General features: G+C 36.8%; 2 protein-coding genes across 3 annotated transcripts in view; one reads left to right on the forward strand and one right to left on the reverse strand.

The window, feature by feature from the left end:
- Positions 1–1809: 1809 nt before the first annotated feature.
- On the reverse strand, positions 1810–16407 carry LOC111866250. 2 transcript variants are annotated; one of them, XM_023855026.2, is made up of 5 exons: positions 16297–16407; positions 14063–14248; positions 11022–11194; positions 8272–8332; positions 1810–5578 (listed from the first exon to the last, which is right to left on the reverse strand). In XM_023855026.2, exons 2-5 carry the CDS (start codon positions 14240–14242, stop codon positions 5483–5485), a joined length of 510 nt encoding a protein of 169 aa, XP_023710794.1. In that variant the 5' UTR covers positions 14243–14248; positions 16297–16407; the 3' UTR covers positions 1810–5482. The 2 variants fall into 2 exon arrangements, with proteins under 2 accessions (XP_023710794.1, XP_023710795.1); XM_023855027.2 differs by lacking the exon at positions 16297–16407 and adding an exon at positions 16025–16285.
- A 258-nt stretch (positions 16408–16665) lies between these two features.
- LOC111866254 (BCL2/adenovirus E1B 19 kDa protein-interacting protein 3) overlaps positions 16666–19228 on the forward strand; it is a 122345-nt gene continuing 119782 nt past the window's right edge. Inside the window, exon 1 of the mRNA XM_023855031.2 lies at positions 16666–16788. Within this exon, the coding sequence (XP_023710799.1) occupies positions 16746–16788 (43 nt within the window). The 5' untranslated portion in view covers positions 16666–16745. The remainder of the gene's footprint in view (positions 16789–19228) is intronic.

Here is a 19228-nt window from a genome sequence, read left to right on the forward strand (position 1 = left end):
TAAATCCAGGAACATTAACAATTCTCAAGCTGTGATACTTTGACCCCCAAAAAATACACAAATTTAAGCCACCCTCTCCATAATTAAAGCTACTGATGTATTATGATTAATGTGCAAGAAATCCAGTACATTTGGCTGACTGCTGACTGCAGCTAAATTCTCTGAAAGAATCTGTATAAGTCTTACTTGATCACTGATTTGCCAAAGTTGTGCATGGATAGAAGAATATTTTAAATAATCCTTGAAAAGTTGGTAACCCCCATCATTAAGAGTATGGGGTCACAAACCACAGTTTCAGAAGCTATGGTTTATGACACACATAATTTATCCTTTATGATTTGGGCATTCTTTGTTAAATATCACTGTACCAAAACAAATTTTTTCATCCAGAAGTGGACCAGTAGCCAAAATGATAAAGAGTTACTCTGGCATCACTGTCATTAGTTTCTAATAGTAACATTGTCATCATTTTCTCATATTTAAAGAATACATTGTGTACAAGTTAGTTCCAAATACAACCATATATAGTTTCCATCATTTGTATATTATGACAGTAAATTCTTTCAGAACAGACATGGATGTGACATCATGGTTGGTATTCCCCACAGACAGTACATTTACCGGTCCAGGAAATATTGTTAAAACCAGTTTGGTTGCAGATACGGTAGTGGAATATTTGGGTAGGGGGTAACTAGTTACTGTTTATAGCAGATTTTCCCAAGGTATCATTTTGAAAATATAATAATGTATTAAATGTGCATTTTTGTAGTTTCAGTGACAAATAATCAAGACACAGGCCTGCTCTGACTCTGTCCTCAAAAGATGTTTTCTCTTATATGTAATGTTACTGCAATTTATAAATGAGATTCTTTTCCAAGTTTGTAACAGAGAAAGTTAACAGGATAGATAATTACAAAGACAAAACAACTCCGTCCAGTGTGACTATTGAAGTTTTTACTACTTGAAAACTTAACATCCTTACATGTTTCGGTCCCTATAGACCATCATCAGAGGGGCATCGACACTTTTTTGTAAACTACTATCACAATGGGTGTTTTGAGTGTTAAAATACATATATATACAATGTTTGTAATGCACAATATATACAAAATCCAACTTTTTCACAACTACAGCAGCTTTCCTGGTATATTTAAGTTTTTAAAACTTTGTTATTTAAGTTAAAATTTATAAACCAAGTAGGTTTGTGTCCCTTCTCCTATTGTCTTTCTTGATGGGGGCTGAACTTGTGCCACCTGTCTATCTTGAGGAGGAGATTCTTAGTATCGTCCTGTGTTGTTCGTGTAAAACAGTAGTAAAAACAAGACAGCACGCCACGAACAACACAGGACGATACCAAGAATCTCCTCAAGATAGACAGGTGGCACAAGTTCAGCCCCCATCAAGAAAGATGATAGGAGAAGGGACACGAACCTACTTGGTTTATAAATTTTAACTTAAATAACAAAGTTTTAAAAACTTTAATATACCAAGAAAGCTGCTGTAGTTGTGGAAAAGCTGGATTTTGTATATATTGTGAATTACAAACATTGTATGTATATGTATTTTAACACTCAAAACAACCATTGTGATAGTAGTTTCCAAAAAAGTATTGATGTCCCTCTGATGATGGTTTATAGGGACTGAAACATGTAAGGGTGTTAAGTTTTCAAGTAGTAAAAACTTCAATAGTCACACTGGACGGAGCTGTTTTGTCTTTGTAATTTGTTAGTGTGACGGACCAGAATGAAACAAAAAAAAAAAAAGGATAGATAATATCTGGTGTATTCTTCTTCAGTATTTCTGTGTGACTATTTTTGTAAGACTTCCTAAATTTATTCATTATTGCATTTACCTGCATTCTTCATTGTCTAAAGGTTTATCCTTGAATATCATAACATTAAGAAATAATATTTCAGACTCTGATATTCATTTGGGATTTTGGTTTTCATTCACAAATGAAAAGTACCACAAACTACGTATTCGGTATTGCACTTAATACTCCATATATGCATTTTCCTAATAACTAAAATGACCATAGTCAATAGAATGCAAGACATAAGACAAACACATGACTAGACCAATTTATGGTAAGATTATGATAGTTCTGCTGCTACAAAACTCTTTTCCAAAAGTGAGTATTCTTCCAGAAATAATACCTTATAATGGATGTTACAATAACTGAGAATAGGGGTAATCAGGATATTTTTAATATAAGTGGCTTGTGGTGAGTGAAATATATTCATAGCCACATTAAATAATACAAGAATACTGAGATTCACAAATTTAATATTTCACCACTTTTGCCCTTCTTAAATCCATGTTAATGTTCAATAATGCAAAATTCAAATTTATTATAATACTCAGTTACATTTTAAGCTAAAGAGCCAATATTACTGAAGTTCTGACAAATGTCTTTATTGGGTTTGCAAACAACACTTATTGCTTACTCCTCTGACCATGATCATTTCTTATATGCCGGTAATAACAGTACTTCACATAAAAATCCTTCAAGACAGATAATTGATATCATACTCTGCTACCTACTGAAAGCAAAGAGAATTACCATATCTGTACCCACAGAATGGGATTCCAAAATCGTGCCCAAATTCAAACACAAATTTTCCATGTAAACAGTGATTTTTATACAAACATTCAAATTCACAATATTCTTTCATCTTATTCAAAAGCTCCTTGTAGGTTAGTGTATACACTTTTCTATAGCCAATATAAATTTTATTTCCTTTCTTTAAGTTTTATTTTATAGAATGTAACTGCCCCAGCCAATGGAGAGAAACAAACTCTATGAATTTCATTATAACGATAAGAGAAAAGTACTCATACAAAGAAGAGCTTTCTGACATAGGGATACCAACCAAATTTAGAACAATTTAATTGCCCTGTGACAGATGAACAGTGAAACCAAAAGTAGGAAAGACAGCAGCTGGTTATGTGTTCCAGAACACACGAATCTTCCTGCATGTGCAGCAGCCTTGAAATAGTATGTACAAAAAATACATATGTTGTATTTAAAAGACCATGGGACAAAGCTAATATGAATATGAGAGAGCCATATTTGATAAAAAAAAATAAAGTCCTGAGAACAAATAGTTTATTTCAATCTAAACTGTTGCAGTACATGAAGGGTTTCGTATCATGCATACATACGTTTTCAGATTTATCACAAGATTTTTAATTCCCTTTGGAGTTAAACACACAAATATTAGTTTATTTTGGAGTTAAACCCACAAAACAAGTCCTTCATATAAGCTGCTGAACTAATGAATTTGTAGATTGTTCTACATAGAACATCAAGAACAAAACTCAGGGCTTCAGAATTACACTTTTAGATTTACTAGTTCACTGTAAATGGCATATTTCTGTTATTAGGCTAGCACACCCTGTACCCTGCCTACAATGTTTTCATGTCTGAACCCACTGGCCTACCCAGACAACCACTACTCTTTATCAGATCTTCAGTTTTGCATTCCAATGCCACAAGCATATTTTTGTCCAAGATATCTTTTCATGTTGGTCTGAATATGGTTTTAAGTTTAATCTGTATGTTACAATTATGAATGGTGATTTTTGTTTGTGGAACATGTAAACCATGTTTCAGAAGGTTTTAAATGACATCTTTTATTTATTTTGTGATGGAGTTTAGATTACTTCATAAGACAGACTAAATCAGCATTATGTGGTTCTGTTACCTTAGGGTAGGATGGATTAAACTTATTCAGATTATGGGAAATTTAGTATAAAAATCTCTCTCAGGGACAGTTCTATAGTGAATATGATCTTGATAAGTCATAACATGGGAGTAACTGCAGTACTGAACATGATGGTGGTTGTAATATGGATTAACACTTCTTTCTATTATCTCACATGTGTAAACCAGTAGGCTTAATGCTCTTCAATTTGCCTGGGGGGCTTTACTGAGGCTTCTACATCTAAGAAATCACATACCTAAGCTCAGATGAATACCCAATCCATTGAAAATTGAAAATACAAGTATGCATATGTATAAAGCGAGTCTAGTTTTAGCAAAAAGAACTGTCATTCAGTCTGTGTGGACTGAAGCACAAGAAGGTGTGCCTTATCCTGGAAGACCTTTATTTATACAAATTTATTAGTCAGCAGGGAAATTGAATTAAAAGAGATTCAAGCTCTCAGTGCAATTGCTGGCTGTCACACAAAATGCATAACTACCGATGGGAATGTCCTCGGTATTTTCTTATATATTTCATCAAATTCATGATTTTGTGCATGAATAGGCTTATGAATTAATTTATGATAATTAGTTTACAACTGCATTCTCTTCCCATACTAACTCCACAACCTGTTGGGGTTTAAAGGAACGTAACAATAAATAAAATGAATAATACACACTTGTAAAAAATATGCATTCTATTCAGTTTTGAGATCTGTGATGGCTGCACTATTCCTGCAAATGCATAAAGCCTCACACTACCTTCAAAATAAAAAAAAAAAACAAAGTCTTGTAGTATAGCTTTAACAGAATAAGGAGACCTGTACAAGTCTCTGGGATGTCACACACCAATGGCTGAAGCTACTCATATAAGTTATAAACTACAGTAAAGAAAATGGATACATTGTTCTCTTACCATGATAAATGGTCTATAAAAACAAGTTCAAAATTCCCTGGCAACTAACATCTTAAGCACCTGATACGTCACAGATGTCCACGTTGATAAACAACAGTCATTTTTTGCATTGGATTTTATCATCTATAACATCTGATGCTAAAGAAATGTGAAATCAGAATAAATCTTGGTTTAACTAAATGTCCAGTCTCTCACACTTACAGAGTATTGTAAACTTCATTAATTTGTACTCTTTCTCTTTCAATATAAAAATTGATGATGTAAAAGATTGCAGTCTTTAATGAAAAATAATGACAACTCATACAAAGTGCAGAAATACCAATGTATGTTTGTGTGTGTGTGTATGTGTACATATATATATTAGTAACACAAACATATATATGTATATATGTTACTAATCCAGATGTTGTTTCTTAAGGTCTTCATGGAAATTTACATATGTATTAACATATGGATGAAGCAGAGAATATGAAATGCTTTTAACTTCTAGATCATTCCATTTTTTCAATGTGAAGATGTTCACAACAAACACTTTGACATTTAAAAAAAATATATACTTCTCTTATGATGTGCAAATAGAAAAAAATAAGAGCTGCATCTCCAGCAATTCATTTGCATAAGATTACAAATGACTGTAACAACCTTAAAATACTGCATTTAGACCCATGAGTATGCACACAAGTATAGGCCTACATGCATACATTCACACAACACACATTCGTACATATTGGAACATACACAGGAGATGTGAGTGGAAAATTCACAATGACTAACGAAGTTCATTTCCAGAGACTCCCTCACAGCCTACCAAATGAAATGTTGCTCTGTATCAGATGATGCATCAAGTCTCTGAAGAATTTCTACGATGTTTCTGAATGATGCAACTGTTCTGGAGCAGATGACAGTGTGGACTGTTGCTGAGGAACAAATTCAGCTGCATTTGGGTTCAGTGTGCTCTGGATAAGACAAAACAATACAGTGTTGATCTCACTCCTTTAGAAACTCAAATATAATTAATATTGTTAATGTCTGATTAACTGTGACAGATAACATGGTTGTCTGTTATAGTTAGAAGTCTGGGGTTGGATGCACTGAAGGCTGGTGGTATGGGAGACACTGGTTCTTAGTACTTCTTATGCCTGTGCCTCACCATTCTCAACATCTCGTGTTTAAGCGCTGTTGCAAAAATAACTGGTTTCATCCTTTTTCTACAGGTTATTGAAATTCTGTTAAGTTTTAAAAATCAAAAGAGGAAGCAAATCAAAGTGGCAGTAGAGAATGAGTGGTGCCCAACTACGATAAAAATATCACCAGGTTAGTCTACATTATGAATCACTTGTAATTTAGAAGAGCAGGTTACAAAACAAGACAAGAGATTATATCTTCCCCTGTACTCCTACTAGGCAATCCCTTAACTCACTTGACACGTATAAAAGAGTTTTAGCTATAAGACAAGTTCAGCCTGGGCTCAAATTATAATTGAATATGGCTGGTAACTATTCATCTGACAATTCTGGTTAATATTGCATCAGATAGAATTATTTTAAACTGACACATTTTAACTTCATAATTTTACAGAAGCAGAAAATTCTCAATGATGTCAGTACACATTTCCAAATTACAGTATTGGATTGTATTATGATAGAAAGTTGGGACAATGTAGTATAATGATGGATGTAGACTGGATGTCTAGGGTTCAATCCTTGGCAGGGGCAAAGACATTTCTTTTTCACCATATCCATGTGAGGCTGACTCATGGTTTTTCACACAGAGACAAAGCAGCCAGAACGAGAAGCTGACCACATGCCTATCTGGTTCAAACTTTGAGAATGTATAGAGCTGCAATCCCCCATACATTTTCATGAAGTGGACGATTTTATATTTTTTACTTTAATGTAATGCTGTAAGTCCAGGGCTTAAATAGCAGCCTGTACTCAAAACTGTAGTCCAATATTAGAACAGTAAATGTAAACATTAACATGGGCTACTATTCCAACATTTGTGGTCTATAAAAAAAAATAGTGTCTGTATTTGTGTCTGGCAAAGATCACATTACTTTCCTTGCACAGTTTTCTATACTGCATTTGTACAAGGGAGATATGTATGTAGGATAAGAAACCCTTCCATGGAATTAAAGTTCTTCTTTTAATTTCATGGGGGCGAGAGGTGAGAGTGAGTCCAGTTGGTATATTGGCCATTAATTGGCCTATTATATGAGGAGGAGTCAGTAAATAGGTCACAAATGGATATAAAATGTAAAACATGTGATATCTGAACATGGAAAAACATTTCTCAACATATCCTTCACCAACATTGATACACTTGTCCCATCACTTTACCAGTGCATTGTAACCTGCAACAGAGAAGTCTTTTGACTGTTGTCTCAGCCAATTCTGCACCTCCCTTTCATCATATGTGACTTCCAAATGTCCTTGAGAGAATTTCTTGAACCAGTTGTGAACTTCTCTACATGACAAACACTTCCCATGATATATAGGAAACATTTCCCTATGAATATTCTTTGCACTGAGTCCTACAGAAAATTCACAACAGAACACTGCTCTTCAGTAGTACATATTTCAAGCATGGTCACCATTTTGACTAATGAGATGAGCCTCTGAACATGCACATAAATGTCCGCTACCTACACTGTCATGAAGCTGAACTGTGCTGCTACCTAGTGGTACACTTAGAGAAACTATTATATACATTACAGCTGTTTTACTTCCATTTGTGACCTGTTTACTGACTTTCCCTCATACCGGCCCCAGATGATATGTATGGAGTATTTGGTGCAATGAGAGTTGGCAAGGGAAACTGAAGTACTCAGAGAAAATTTGCCTCAGTGCCACTCTGTCCACCATAAATCCCACATGACCTGACCTGAGATTGAACCTGAGGTGCCACAGTGGGAAACCGGCAACTAACCGCTTGAGCTATGGCACAGCCATAATTAAAGGTTAAAACATACTAAATTTATTTCATCCATTGCATTACACAGCTGTGAAACTTGGTCATAAACTCTAAATTTTAAGTGTATGAAAATGAGATGCTAATGAGAACAGTTATTTCCAAGAGATAAACAGATTGGGAGAAACAAGAAATGTATACAAAAGGCTGACTGGATAACAATATGGAGTGACATCACTTAGGAGATCAAGATGTATGATCGATTGATTCTTGGTCTAGAAAACACTTCTGCAACTGCATACACAATGTAAAATAGAAACACAGGCTGACTATGAATGGTGAATTTTGAAGGATGTGGCCATGGCCTATTTTTAAGTCACTATCTTAGCACTTGCCTGATGGGACTAAGTAAAACCATGAAACCCTCCAGCAGCCAGCCTCCAATCTGAGTCTGTTACAGAACCTCATGACTGCAAAGCAGGAGATATAACAATTCATTGTGAGAATCAGATGCCAAGATGGTGCACAGAGGATACTGTTAAAAGGGTTCTTAGGGAAACAGGTTGTACGATTGTGAACTGAACTCAAATGGCATCCGATGACAGGCTTTTTCTGTGATGAGTGTGATAAACTTTCTGGTTCAGAAAACAGGGAATTCCTTAAACAGTTAATATGTGTCAACTGCTTTAGGAGTACCATGTATGAAGGAGTTAGGCCATTAAATAATATGTATACTCACCTGCTTAGCTAAGTCATCTTGGACAGAGAGATTCTCCATGGTTTCACACAGATTGGGAGCACTGGCAATGAGAAGAAAACAAGCGATTAATGACTCTAGTCAGAATCTCAGTAAAGTGAAGACAAAAAGGTGGGCAAAATGCAGTGTACCACAAACAGGCACATTTCATATAGACTATTGAGAAGCCCAACTAAATAGTTGAGGGCCATTATCTTGAAAATGATAATGGTAAGAAGAATATGTACATCATCTCAGTAGCTTCAATTTTTGTCTTAGAAATTTTATAATCTACTCAATCACCACCACCACCATCATCATCATCATCATCATCATGCCATAATAAAAAGAAAATACCTAAATAATAATTGTTTTAGAATACATATATATATCTGGTAATCTTTGCTTTTGTTAATAACATTTTACATGTCTTTGCACCAGATTCTTAAGCCTTTCTTTCTGTATCCTTTCCCATGTGTTTCTTCACTTGACTTCATAATAACTTCTATTAAATCTTCAGCTTCTCTGTTTATATTCCTTATTTCTTTAAGGAGTTTCTCTTAAAAGTACTAATTTACTCTAATCTGGTGTAGATATTTTACACTGTCCTCTTTCAAGAGATGAGCTTTGTATGTTTCCTTGTTTAGTAGTTTTATTTGTTTCTGTTCAGTTATTTTAATACTGTAAACTAATAATAAATGATTGGAACTACATGGGTAGGCTGAAAAGTAATGCACACATGCTTGTGGAGCGCGAACAAAAACAAATAGCAAGATCGGGCAAAAAGTACATTAAAGTACAATTCTTAAGTTTCAAAAGCATATATTTATTTTTCAACATAGTCACCGTTAAGGCTAACACATTTCTCCCAGCGTGTAACAAGTTTTTTCATTCCGTCACTGAAAAATTCTTCCGACTTTTCTCGAATCCAGGACTTGACAGCTGCCTTCACCTCATCGTCTGAGGTGTAATGATTACCCTTGAGGTCTCTCTTGAGTAGAGGAAAAATATAAAAATCGCAAGGCGCAAGATGGGGGGAATAAGGAGGGTGTGGAATCGGTTCAAACTTCAGGTTTCGCAGAGCCTCTTCAGTTGCGCGCGAGGTGTGTGGACGAGCGTTGTCATGTTGCAAGATTATTGGCGCCAGGCTGCCTCTAACATGATGAACTCGACGCCGGAGGTGTTTTAGAGTCTGTATGTACTGAGAAGAATTTACCGTTGCCCCTCGTTCCAGAAAATCGGTCACATAAACTTGGTGAGCATCCCAAAACACAGTAAAAGAAGTTTTTTGGCGGGTGGTTGTGTTTTGAACTTTTTCACCTGAGGAGAAGAAGGGTGTCGATATTCGGTGCTCTGTCTTTTCTCTTCCGGGTTGTAACGATGGCCCCATGACTTGTCCCCCGTTACAATATTCAAAAGAAAGTCGTCTCCTTCGTCATGGTAGCACTGCAAAAGTTACTCGCAGCATTCCAATCGACGCTGTTTGTTCTTGTCTGTGAGACGGTGTGGTACCCATCGTGCACAGATTTTACGGTATCCCAATTGTTCAATAATGAAGCCGACACGTTCCTTGGATATTCCAATATGGTTTGCGATACGCTTTTGAGTGATTCGCCGGTCATTTTGAATCAAATCGTCGACGAGTTTGCGGTGATTGTCATCTGTGGCAGTGATCGGACGTCTGCTGTGTGTTTCATCAACAATTATGGCTTTTCCAGGCTCGCAACCACGAAATTTTATTACCCATCAATTTACAGTAGACCTATTAACAGCATCGTCACCATAAACAGCCTTTAAACGACGATGAATCTCAGTAGGAGTCACTTTTTCAGCAGTTAAAAATTGGATAACAGCACGCTGTTTAACTCGCGTTGACATAGTACTAGAACATGTCTCCATACTTCCGCTTCTCGAAATACACTGGATGAACGCAATAACCTCAAACCTGCACATGCGTATTGAGGGGGAATGTTACTTCCACATGCCACCTGGCGCACTTCTGAAGGTCATTTCGTTCGCGCTTTACAAGCATGTGTCTACCTATGTAACATTCCATTCTCGAAATACTCTTGTACTATCACAGGAGGTGATATGCAAGAGATTACCAACCTCTCAGCAAGCAGCTATACTACCACTTGCATCACTCTCCAGGTCTTTGGTACCCACAGTTCTCACCACAGTAAGGTGGGTCTCCAATGAGGAGGTAATATACTCAGTATTTATTAATATATAATCTGAAAATGTACTGTTATGAATACATATTAAGGTTTAGTCAATGAATGTCCAATTTAAAGCATATTCAGTTTGGTTAAGAAAGTTAAGTTGCTCCTGTGCCTAAGCCCCATACCATGAAGCTATACTGGGATATGTGGGGTAAAGTTCCATGCATTCTACACTTCACCACTAGATGGATAGTAGGAACACATAGTATTGCACACCTACATACACAATTAGTGCTCTGCTTAATATTAAACTGAAACACTACATGACTTTGGCAACTTTTTATTATTTTCCTATTCCTGTACATAAGCATTTGACTGCTCTGCTTGAGACGCTGGAGGGAGGGGGTGAACGCATGTGCTATAATGCTAGGGTTCAACTTCCCTACTATGGATGCACTATGCTAAATTCCACATAAATTATTTCTGGGTGCACAATTCCAGAAGAGCTTGTAACTTAAGATAATAATTTCAATATAACATCCTCTATTTCCATAGTACTCAACTCCAGTGTCAAGAGAGCAGGGTCCTTACTCTGTAGGCTGGACATAGTCAGTGCCGGTGCTCCATGGATGACAAATATCCATAACCCCTACACCATTAGCTGTCATTGCTTGGTTGTGAATATTACGTATTTCACGCTCATCTTCCAACATTGCTTCAATGCACTGCTCCATTAATGCCTCTTCTTCCAATTGTTGCATCACCTATTTGAATATAAATAGTATTATGTAGTACAAATATGTGAATGACCACATTTCGTTAATCTCAGCTTATTTTTAATGTGAATTCAAACTAAACTTCATACACTTCACATGTGTGTTATGCTAAAATATTTATAACATGAAAATATGTAATCATAAGAAGGTATATTAAAATGGCCTTGATGTTTATTTCATTCAGATAAAAAATCTACTACAGAAAAGCTAATCATACTACAGATATCAGACACCACCCAGACAGAAAATATCTTCTTTTTATTTTATTAAATAATCATAACTAACGAACTCCATGGAGATAAGCCCTGCTTGAGGAACCACCAGTTGCACAGCTACTGAAGAATTTTATAGAACCCAAAGGTTCATTACTGCGTTCACATGAATCCTTCACTGAACCCTATCCTGAGCCAGAACAATCCAGATATCTGGAAGCCGTTTCCTTCATCCACAACCTGAGGACATGCCATGCCATGCCATGCCATGGTAACAGGGGACTCACTTAACATGGATTAACTAATCATAATTTCACAAAATGTGTCAAATAAAACTGTAGCTCTTAATGAGGTTTACATATTATCATTTACTATATTAATTTTTAAGAGAACTGGTGAAGTATCAGTTGAGCTTAATAATGTAGAGATTATTTTAGACCAATATGAAGCACAATTAAATTTTTACTTAACCAAATTTAGTACTAGTAGTTACTAGTAGTCCAGTGATTGAGGCTAGCTCTTTCTAACAGACCCAACAGAATAGGTGTTTTCCTTCACCTGAGGACAGAAACAGATCCAGTTTCCAAAACGTCGTGTTTTTATCTTAAAAACCAGGATGATGGATAAAGTCCAAATACCCTATATATCAGCAAATTTAGTACTCATAATTACTAGGATTTTGGATTTTGTCCATTGTCCAGTGGTTGATGTTAGCTCTTTCTGAGGGACCCAACAGAGTAGGTGTCTCCCCCTCACCTGAGGACAGAAACAGATCCCGATTCTGAAATGTTGTGTTCTCTAGTTTTTTAATACACTGAATGATGAACAAAGTCCAAAAACCCAGTAATTCTGTCTGAGTGTTATAAACCTTTAGAATATACCAGTTTAGTTGTGTGGTAGCTTTGGAGGTGAAACATATAGACTGATGATATCACCATGCATGCACAAATTTCCTATAAATCTGGAAGCCAGAATAAAAAAAAATAAGGTGAAAAAATTGCTAGTTTTAGTAAAAAAAAAATTTAAAACATGAGTAATTGGCAGTTCCTTTCACACTTGGCAGAAATTCAGCACACCACTGTTAATCACAATAGGTTGGAGAAAGGAAATATGAAAGGAGATGAAGGGATAAAGAGTGGAAAAAGGTGGTGAGGAATCTGTTAATGTGATGATGGAGTATAGAAGGAGAGGAATGGCAGCAGATAAGGATATTGTGATGTGCTGCCCAAAAGCTGGAGTGTTGAGGTCAAGGCAGGCATCCAGTGCCAGCCAACAGCTGGGTAAACATTGTTCCTGCAGTAAGGTCAGATTGCCTACACACATTCCGATGGTACGCTGTAAACAAATTCATGGCAGGACTTCAGTTTCTAGGGTTTTGATATGTGCAGTCTAACTTCAACTGATTAAAAGCAGATATTCATGATAAGAAACCGTTAAAAGCACAGTAAGAGCTACAAACGCAAGAACTGTACTGTTGAGGGAGGTGACTACTACACGGCTTACCGAAGCACTAGAGCAGGAGAGTTTGCCGTAACATAACTTTGAATCCTGTGTGCAGCCAGTGTCGAATATTTCCACTGTAGCCCTGTGAGCTTTAGAAGGTGATGAAAAGAGAATTCTTGAATTTGAGGCAGTAAAATGTGGTCACAAGTCCCAGGGGACTTGGACCCGAAATTAACTGTGCTGGCGAGGGTCAGCAGCAACTGTAAGCAACAGACCTGTCCTCTTGTCAGAGAGAGTGCTCCACACCGACAAACCCGCAACTGTCACAGTTATAAAAAATCTGGTCATAAGCTCTGGGTTCGGTGCTTTATTCCAAGACAGACTGGCCAACTAACCATCAGTCATAAAATAAGACTCAGACTCATAACTTTGACTTTGAATAAGTTAGTTATGGGATTGCAGAATTATGGACTTTTGGAGTAAAGGAACTGGACTTGGCTTCATACAGACTTGAATCACCAAATTCATGCAAGGAGCATCCAAGAATGCAAGTGTTGAAGACTTTACTTTATATGTCAGTGTCCCAGTAATCTTCTGAAGTGTTATAAATATTTGTAGTTATGACTGATGACTGTTCAATAAATTGATTCATCTAACCCAAAACCCACTGATTACTTGTCACGTTACCAGGATACATGGCAATATGACAGGGATAAAGAAAGAATTTTTTCCTACCATTCATGACAGCTCATGCACTGATAGCATTGGGCCCTATAACAGAAGGAAATTCTAAGTGCCATGGGGTCCAGAATTTGTGCAGGGCTGGATATTATCTCCCATTCTTGCATTAATGTTAATGAAATTCTTTATACTTATGTCATATGAACACATGGTTATATAAAGTTCATTCAAATAGATAATTCAGCTTCCAGACTTTTGGCAAGATTTATTGATTTGGCATGGAATACCCGAGTAATTTTTCAAACAAGCGTAAAGAACTCATAAACACCTATTCATACAGCAATGAACAGCAAAAACCTAACCTGCAATATCCTAATCAAAGAATTAGAACCTGGTCCATACAATAAGCTAAACCACACAGGAAACCAAGATGCACAAAATTACAAACGTGAAGTGGAAAATATAAAGATACATAAAAAGACATGACTGTACTGTTATATTCTATTAACAAACAACTTACTTGCTTGTCAAATTCTTCTTCATTCTCCATCCACATATACTCTGAAAAATCACCATCTAATGTTGGTGAGTCCACATCATCACCATTACCAATATCTGAGCTGTCAGACAGATATGAAATAATAGAAGAGTCGTGACCATAGTAGCCGTTTCCAGAGCCGTTTGGTATCTTCATGTTCATTACGTTCTGTAATCAGCCATATAAACAAAATGTATGAAGTAATGATGAGTTAATAGGCCAGCTGCAAGGTTATGCAGTGTCAAGATGATACAGTGATTATGTAAAGTTAGTAAAGAAAATGGTTTGGGAAGGAAACAGTCATGGTCTAAAAGGCGTTTTTGCAGCATTCACCAGGAATAAGCACGGAAAACTATAAATAACTTATGACAGGACAGCTGTTGCTCCATTTGAAATTCCCATTGTGAACCTCCAAAATACAAGTTGAATTCATTACTGTTAGTTCAAGCAATAAAACAAATTTTTGGAAGAACTTACATCACCACTTTTTTTTTTTCAAATGTTTAAATATATTTAAAATTTAAAATAGGGCATAAAATACTTTTGAGACACGCTACAAACACCGGTAGAGTGGTAATATGCCTACATAAATTTCCTGTATTTCCACATCAGTGCTGGGCTACTTGGAATTAAGCTGTCACCCATGTCATTCCCAATTTATTAGCCGTATTCCTAATAAAGTAATTTCCTATATATTTATAATATGTATAAACTGCACCTATTGGAAACAGACATAAGAAATAAAGCAACCCAGAAAGAACTAAGGGGGAAAAGGCAAAAATGGAAAGGAAGCTGAAAATATACTGTACTGCTCTGTAAATGTAATGTACCTATGTAACATGAACTTCAGGAATGTTATTTGTGTCATAAATACCAAGGGTATGTACTGTACAAAAATTTTTACCTAGAAATAAGTACATATGTTAAACAGAAACACTCTGAAGCAGAGAACCATTCAGGTCCCTTAGGATTTGTTGTAAACATATGTGAGAAGTTACTGCATTCCAAGTAATGTTATTTCCAGTATAAAATACTGGAATGTGAAAGGCACCAAAAAAACCTGGGTTCTTATTACAAATATTATGTATTTGGACATTATTGATTGTGCTGTATTTATCTAAAAACACCATTGTTTATTTTTCAAAACAACGTTTTTGAGACTGCATTCTGTCTCTGTCTTCTGGTAAAACCTACTCAGTTGGGCACAATCAATAGAGCTAGTTCGTATCTCTGGAAAATAAAATTTGAAAAATAAACAGCAGTGTTGTCAGATAGACTGGATGATGGATAATGTCCAAAAACATATTTGTACCAATGTACCTTCGTCACAAACTTTGAGATCTTATTTACTGGGTTCTTATACTGTTAATAACCTAGTACACAACATTACTTCTGGACTTTTCAAGTTCACATTTATTACACATGCATGAAGTGTTATAAGCTTAAATATAACAACTATTCGAACTGCTAAAAGGAAATATAAGAAAAAATACGTACAGGACTGTAATTATGCCATGAATTAAAATTATCATATAGTAAATGGATTTATATTATGACTTCACTAGCATTCTGCCCATATACACTGGACTTTTCAAAATGATTTGATGATAATGGGAACATTTGCTTTGTTTACATTTTTACTGACAATTGTTAAAAATAAATACACGTGATGTATGAATGACATGTTGCACTAAATGAGATCAGATCACAATGACAAGAAAATTTTACTTATACCAATGCTATTGCTTAGCCAACAAAGAAGTCTACATTAATATAGACACAATATAAAACACACAAACACCAACTTAAATTGTTACACTATTCAATTTTGCACCGAAGCTGGGCTCTCATTTTAAGAAAATTGCCCTAAGTAGGTTACCTCGGCTCCTTCGTGTAAACCGAAATTTCACATATGGATAACAAACAGATGAATTAGAACCTTACCTATTTATAAAGTGTATTTATATATGCTTTTCGATCGTTGGCACTATTCGTTATTCTGAAAGTACTCCAAAGTTAAACGGCGCTTTTGTAAATTAATATTTCCTCTGTAGGTCATGCTGACAGCTTTGAGCGACCATTTTCGAAGAACAAATTTAGGCCTTTACACAAACTTGGTAACAAATGACAATACTTTATTTACTTTAATATTAAACCCTCTTATTACAAAGCAAGAGATTATTCAGTAGAATACAAAGCTGTGGAATTCCGCCTACCGTTTAAATTCTTCCGTGTCGGTTTTCGTTAAATGAAATCAAATTGTACTCGAATAAACTCCACAATACGTCTTAGAAAATACAATCAGCTGTTTAACGCCAAACTGTTACTGCCATCTATACGGTGATAATCTTGTGGGTTCAGTACAGTAACTCAAATCGGCAATTTAAGCATTGAATTACCTTAAAGTCAGCAAATAATGTATTCGAAAAATTATTATGAACTAAATTTATTTAATATTATATGACTGTTTACTTAATAGTAACCTTTATTTCGTATACATGTATATTTGTGTTTCTTTAATATGTCAGTTCACTAACCAGTCCCACTTGTGACGTATGTTGTTGACGTTTTATCATAACAAAGCGTTGGTCGGTTACGCATAGTTGGCATACGGCTGTCAGTTCGTTTTCTACTGCTGTGGTGGGCTGTTGATGTGTGTGTTACAATGACATCCACTCCAAAGTCAACCAGTGAGGACGTGCTAGGAGGTAAGGCTGGCCAGCTGGTTGTTACTGTAGAAGTAAATGATTAGTTGCTGTTTCGAAGGTGGTGTCAGTTGTCACTGACTTCGACCAAAACCAGTTAATACTTCCACGTATGAGACACGTATGATGACACTGATTGCACTGAATATTACAGTTGAAAATACGAGCATTAAATAAAGAATTCTAATGTCCCGCTGTAGTGCCCATCATAAATGTTGACTTTCGGTCAATAAATTATCGAGTGTATCATCTTACGCGTTACAGTGAACATAAGATTATCGTTGAAACTATTGATTATTGCAGTATCGTTACGTACTGTGTGACACGGATTTGACGTTATTTACCAGCTTGAATGTTGTGACTGTTGATTCGTTACGTCTTGAAACTGTGGTGTTTGTATCGAAATGTCCATTAACCAAGTGACGCAGATTTTTGTAGCATTTAGCCCACTGGTCAGAATTGTTAGAAGTGGGTCGCTTGATGAAATTTGCTAACGTGCGAAGACCCTAGTCAGCGAAGTCCACTGTTTTGTTGTATCCCGAACACCCACCAGATTAAACCCTTACATAAATGTAAACATTTGGCTAGCGAAATACAACAAGCATTTCGAAGACAATAACTTTGGAATGCGATGTAATATTAAGGACATTCTTATATATAAATATGTATTCACTTTGATGTGCAGTCGATTGCTCTTCATTGTTTTGTTCATTTGGTAGTGTGGATCAGTTAATTCAAGGACGCCTGAAGTTGTGACGTAGGAGTCATTCTTGACTTTTTTATCGCTAATTTTGCGGGTGCAAGTGAGAGTCAATGGTGCACAGCTACACCAGAACTACCCGAATCCTGTAGTAGGCAACACTGGATTGCTGGGGAGGACGCATTCTCTGGCGCCTCTGCTGCATCTCCGACTGATAGAAACTTGACGAAGGATGTGATGTGCTGCCAAGTTAGGGCTATCGCATACCTCTGGGGGCGGTCAGATGAGAATGGAGCAACGGTGGAATGATAGATAGCAGAGGAAAAACGGAGGAACTCGGAGAAAAAATACTTGCACCAGTGCCACTTCTTCTATCACCGATCTCGCTTGAATTCGTCCGATGCTTCGCGAGAGGTCAAAGAGGTCAGAGCAGCCCAACCGTATGAGCTGTGGCACGGCTGCTCCGCCTGATACGCTTTTAAATTCTCCGGTACGTAGTAATTTTTTTTATTGCTAGTGGGGTGGGACTAAGTCCCTTGTACTGCGGCCACTTCTGGCCTATTGTACCAGCCCCAGATGATTGTGGAGCAATTGGTGGAATGAAGATTGGCAGGGGAAACCAAAGTACTGGGAGAAAACCTGCCCCAGCGCCACTTTGTCCACCACAAATCCCACTTGACCATACCCGGGATCGAACCCGGGCCAGCGACTAACCGCTTGAGCTATGGCGCGGCCCTACGCAGTAGTTAAGGGTGGGACGGGAAACTTGCCAAGCCACCATAAATTTTAGAACATAATTTTCCGTGTGGTATAAACAATACAGAATTTAACTTTTTGTATGCCACAGAATGATCTGGCGTAGGGTAGTGTGCAAGCTTGTTGTGTGCCGCCAATTACAATAATGTAATTATACCTTTATTAATCTGATTAAGCTGTGGAAGTATAAAAGTATGCAGGCCCTAAATGAAGTATTTTATTATGTCATTCGGCTTCTGTTAAAAATCAGTATGGTGAATGTTCAGTGAGATAACGAGTTGTTTTCAAGCGTGCACATAGTTCAACGGAGGGCAATAGGCTTGTGTCTATGGTTTCTCCCCCCAAAATAGTTTTCAGTGTTTTCAGCTGAAAGCGCTCGGTCATTTGCTTTGTTATGTTGAGTGTCCAAAGAACTGCTACTGTGACACCAGGTATATGTATTAAAGCAAGAATGACTGACTTCTTCACAATGGGCATGATTGCAGTTGGTGGTGTTTTACGGACGCTATACCTAGTTCGTGTGACAGACACGTGCACGGGCGCCGTCAGATTTTTTTTTTCAAAGGAGGGCCAGATGTCTCACTACAAACTTACTTTTAAGCCGCTTAAAAGTATTTTTGCTGATCACCCTGGTAAAATATTCAGTATGTGCCAAGGAATTTGTTTACATTTCTAATATTAATGTTAGGTACATTTTTTTTTTCCGATGTTCATCACCCCCAAAAGAAACATGCTAGGCCGATTCCTGGTTTGCATCCCCTTGCCAGCGCCCGTGGACACATGTAAACAAAATAAACTCCGTGGCCTGCAGTCCGCAAGCGAACTATACCGACATAGCGACCGCCGCTTGTCGGCGAAGTTAGTGCTGTAAAGTGACAATATGGTTAACAATTTTTCTTCCGCATAAGTGGTATCCATAACAGGTAACTTTTACGTGGCAATATACGCAAGTTGTGTGTCTGCAGTATTCCAGTAGTGTGCAGGCGT

Source organism: Cryptotermes secundus, unplaced genomic scaffold (assembly GCF_002891405.2).
Source record: "Cryptotermes secundus unplaced genomic scaffold, Csec_1.0 scaffold940, whole genome shotgun sequence".
In the NCBI taxonomy this organism is placed as follows: Eukaryota; Metazoa; Arthropoda; class Insecta; order Blattodea; family Kalotermitidae; genus Cryptotermes; species Cryptotermes secundus.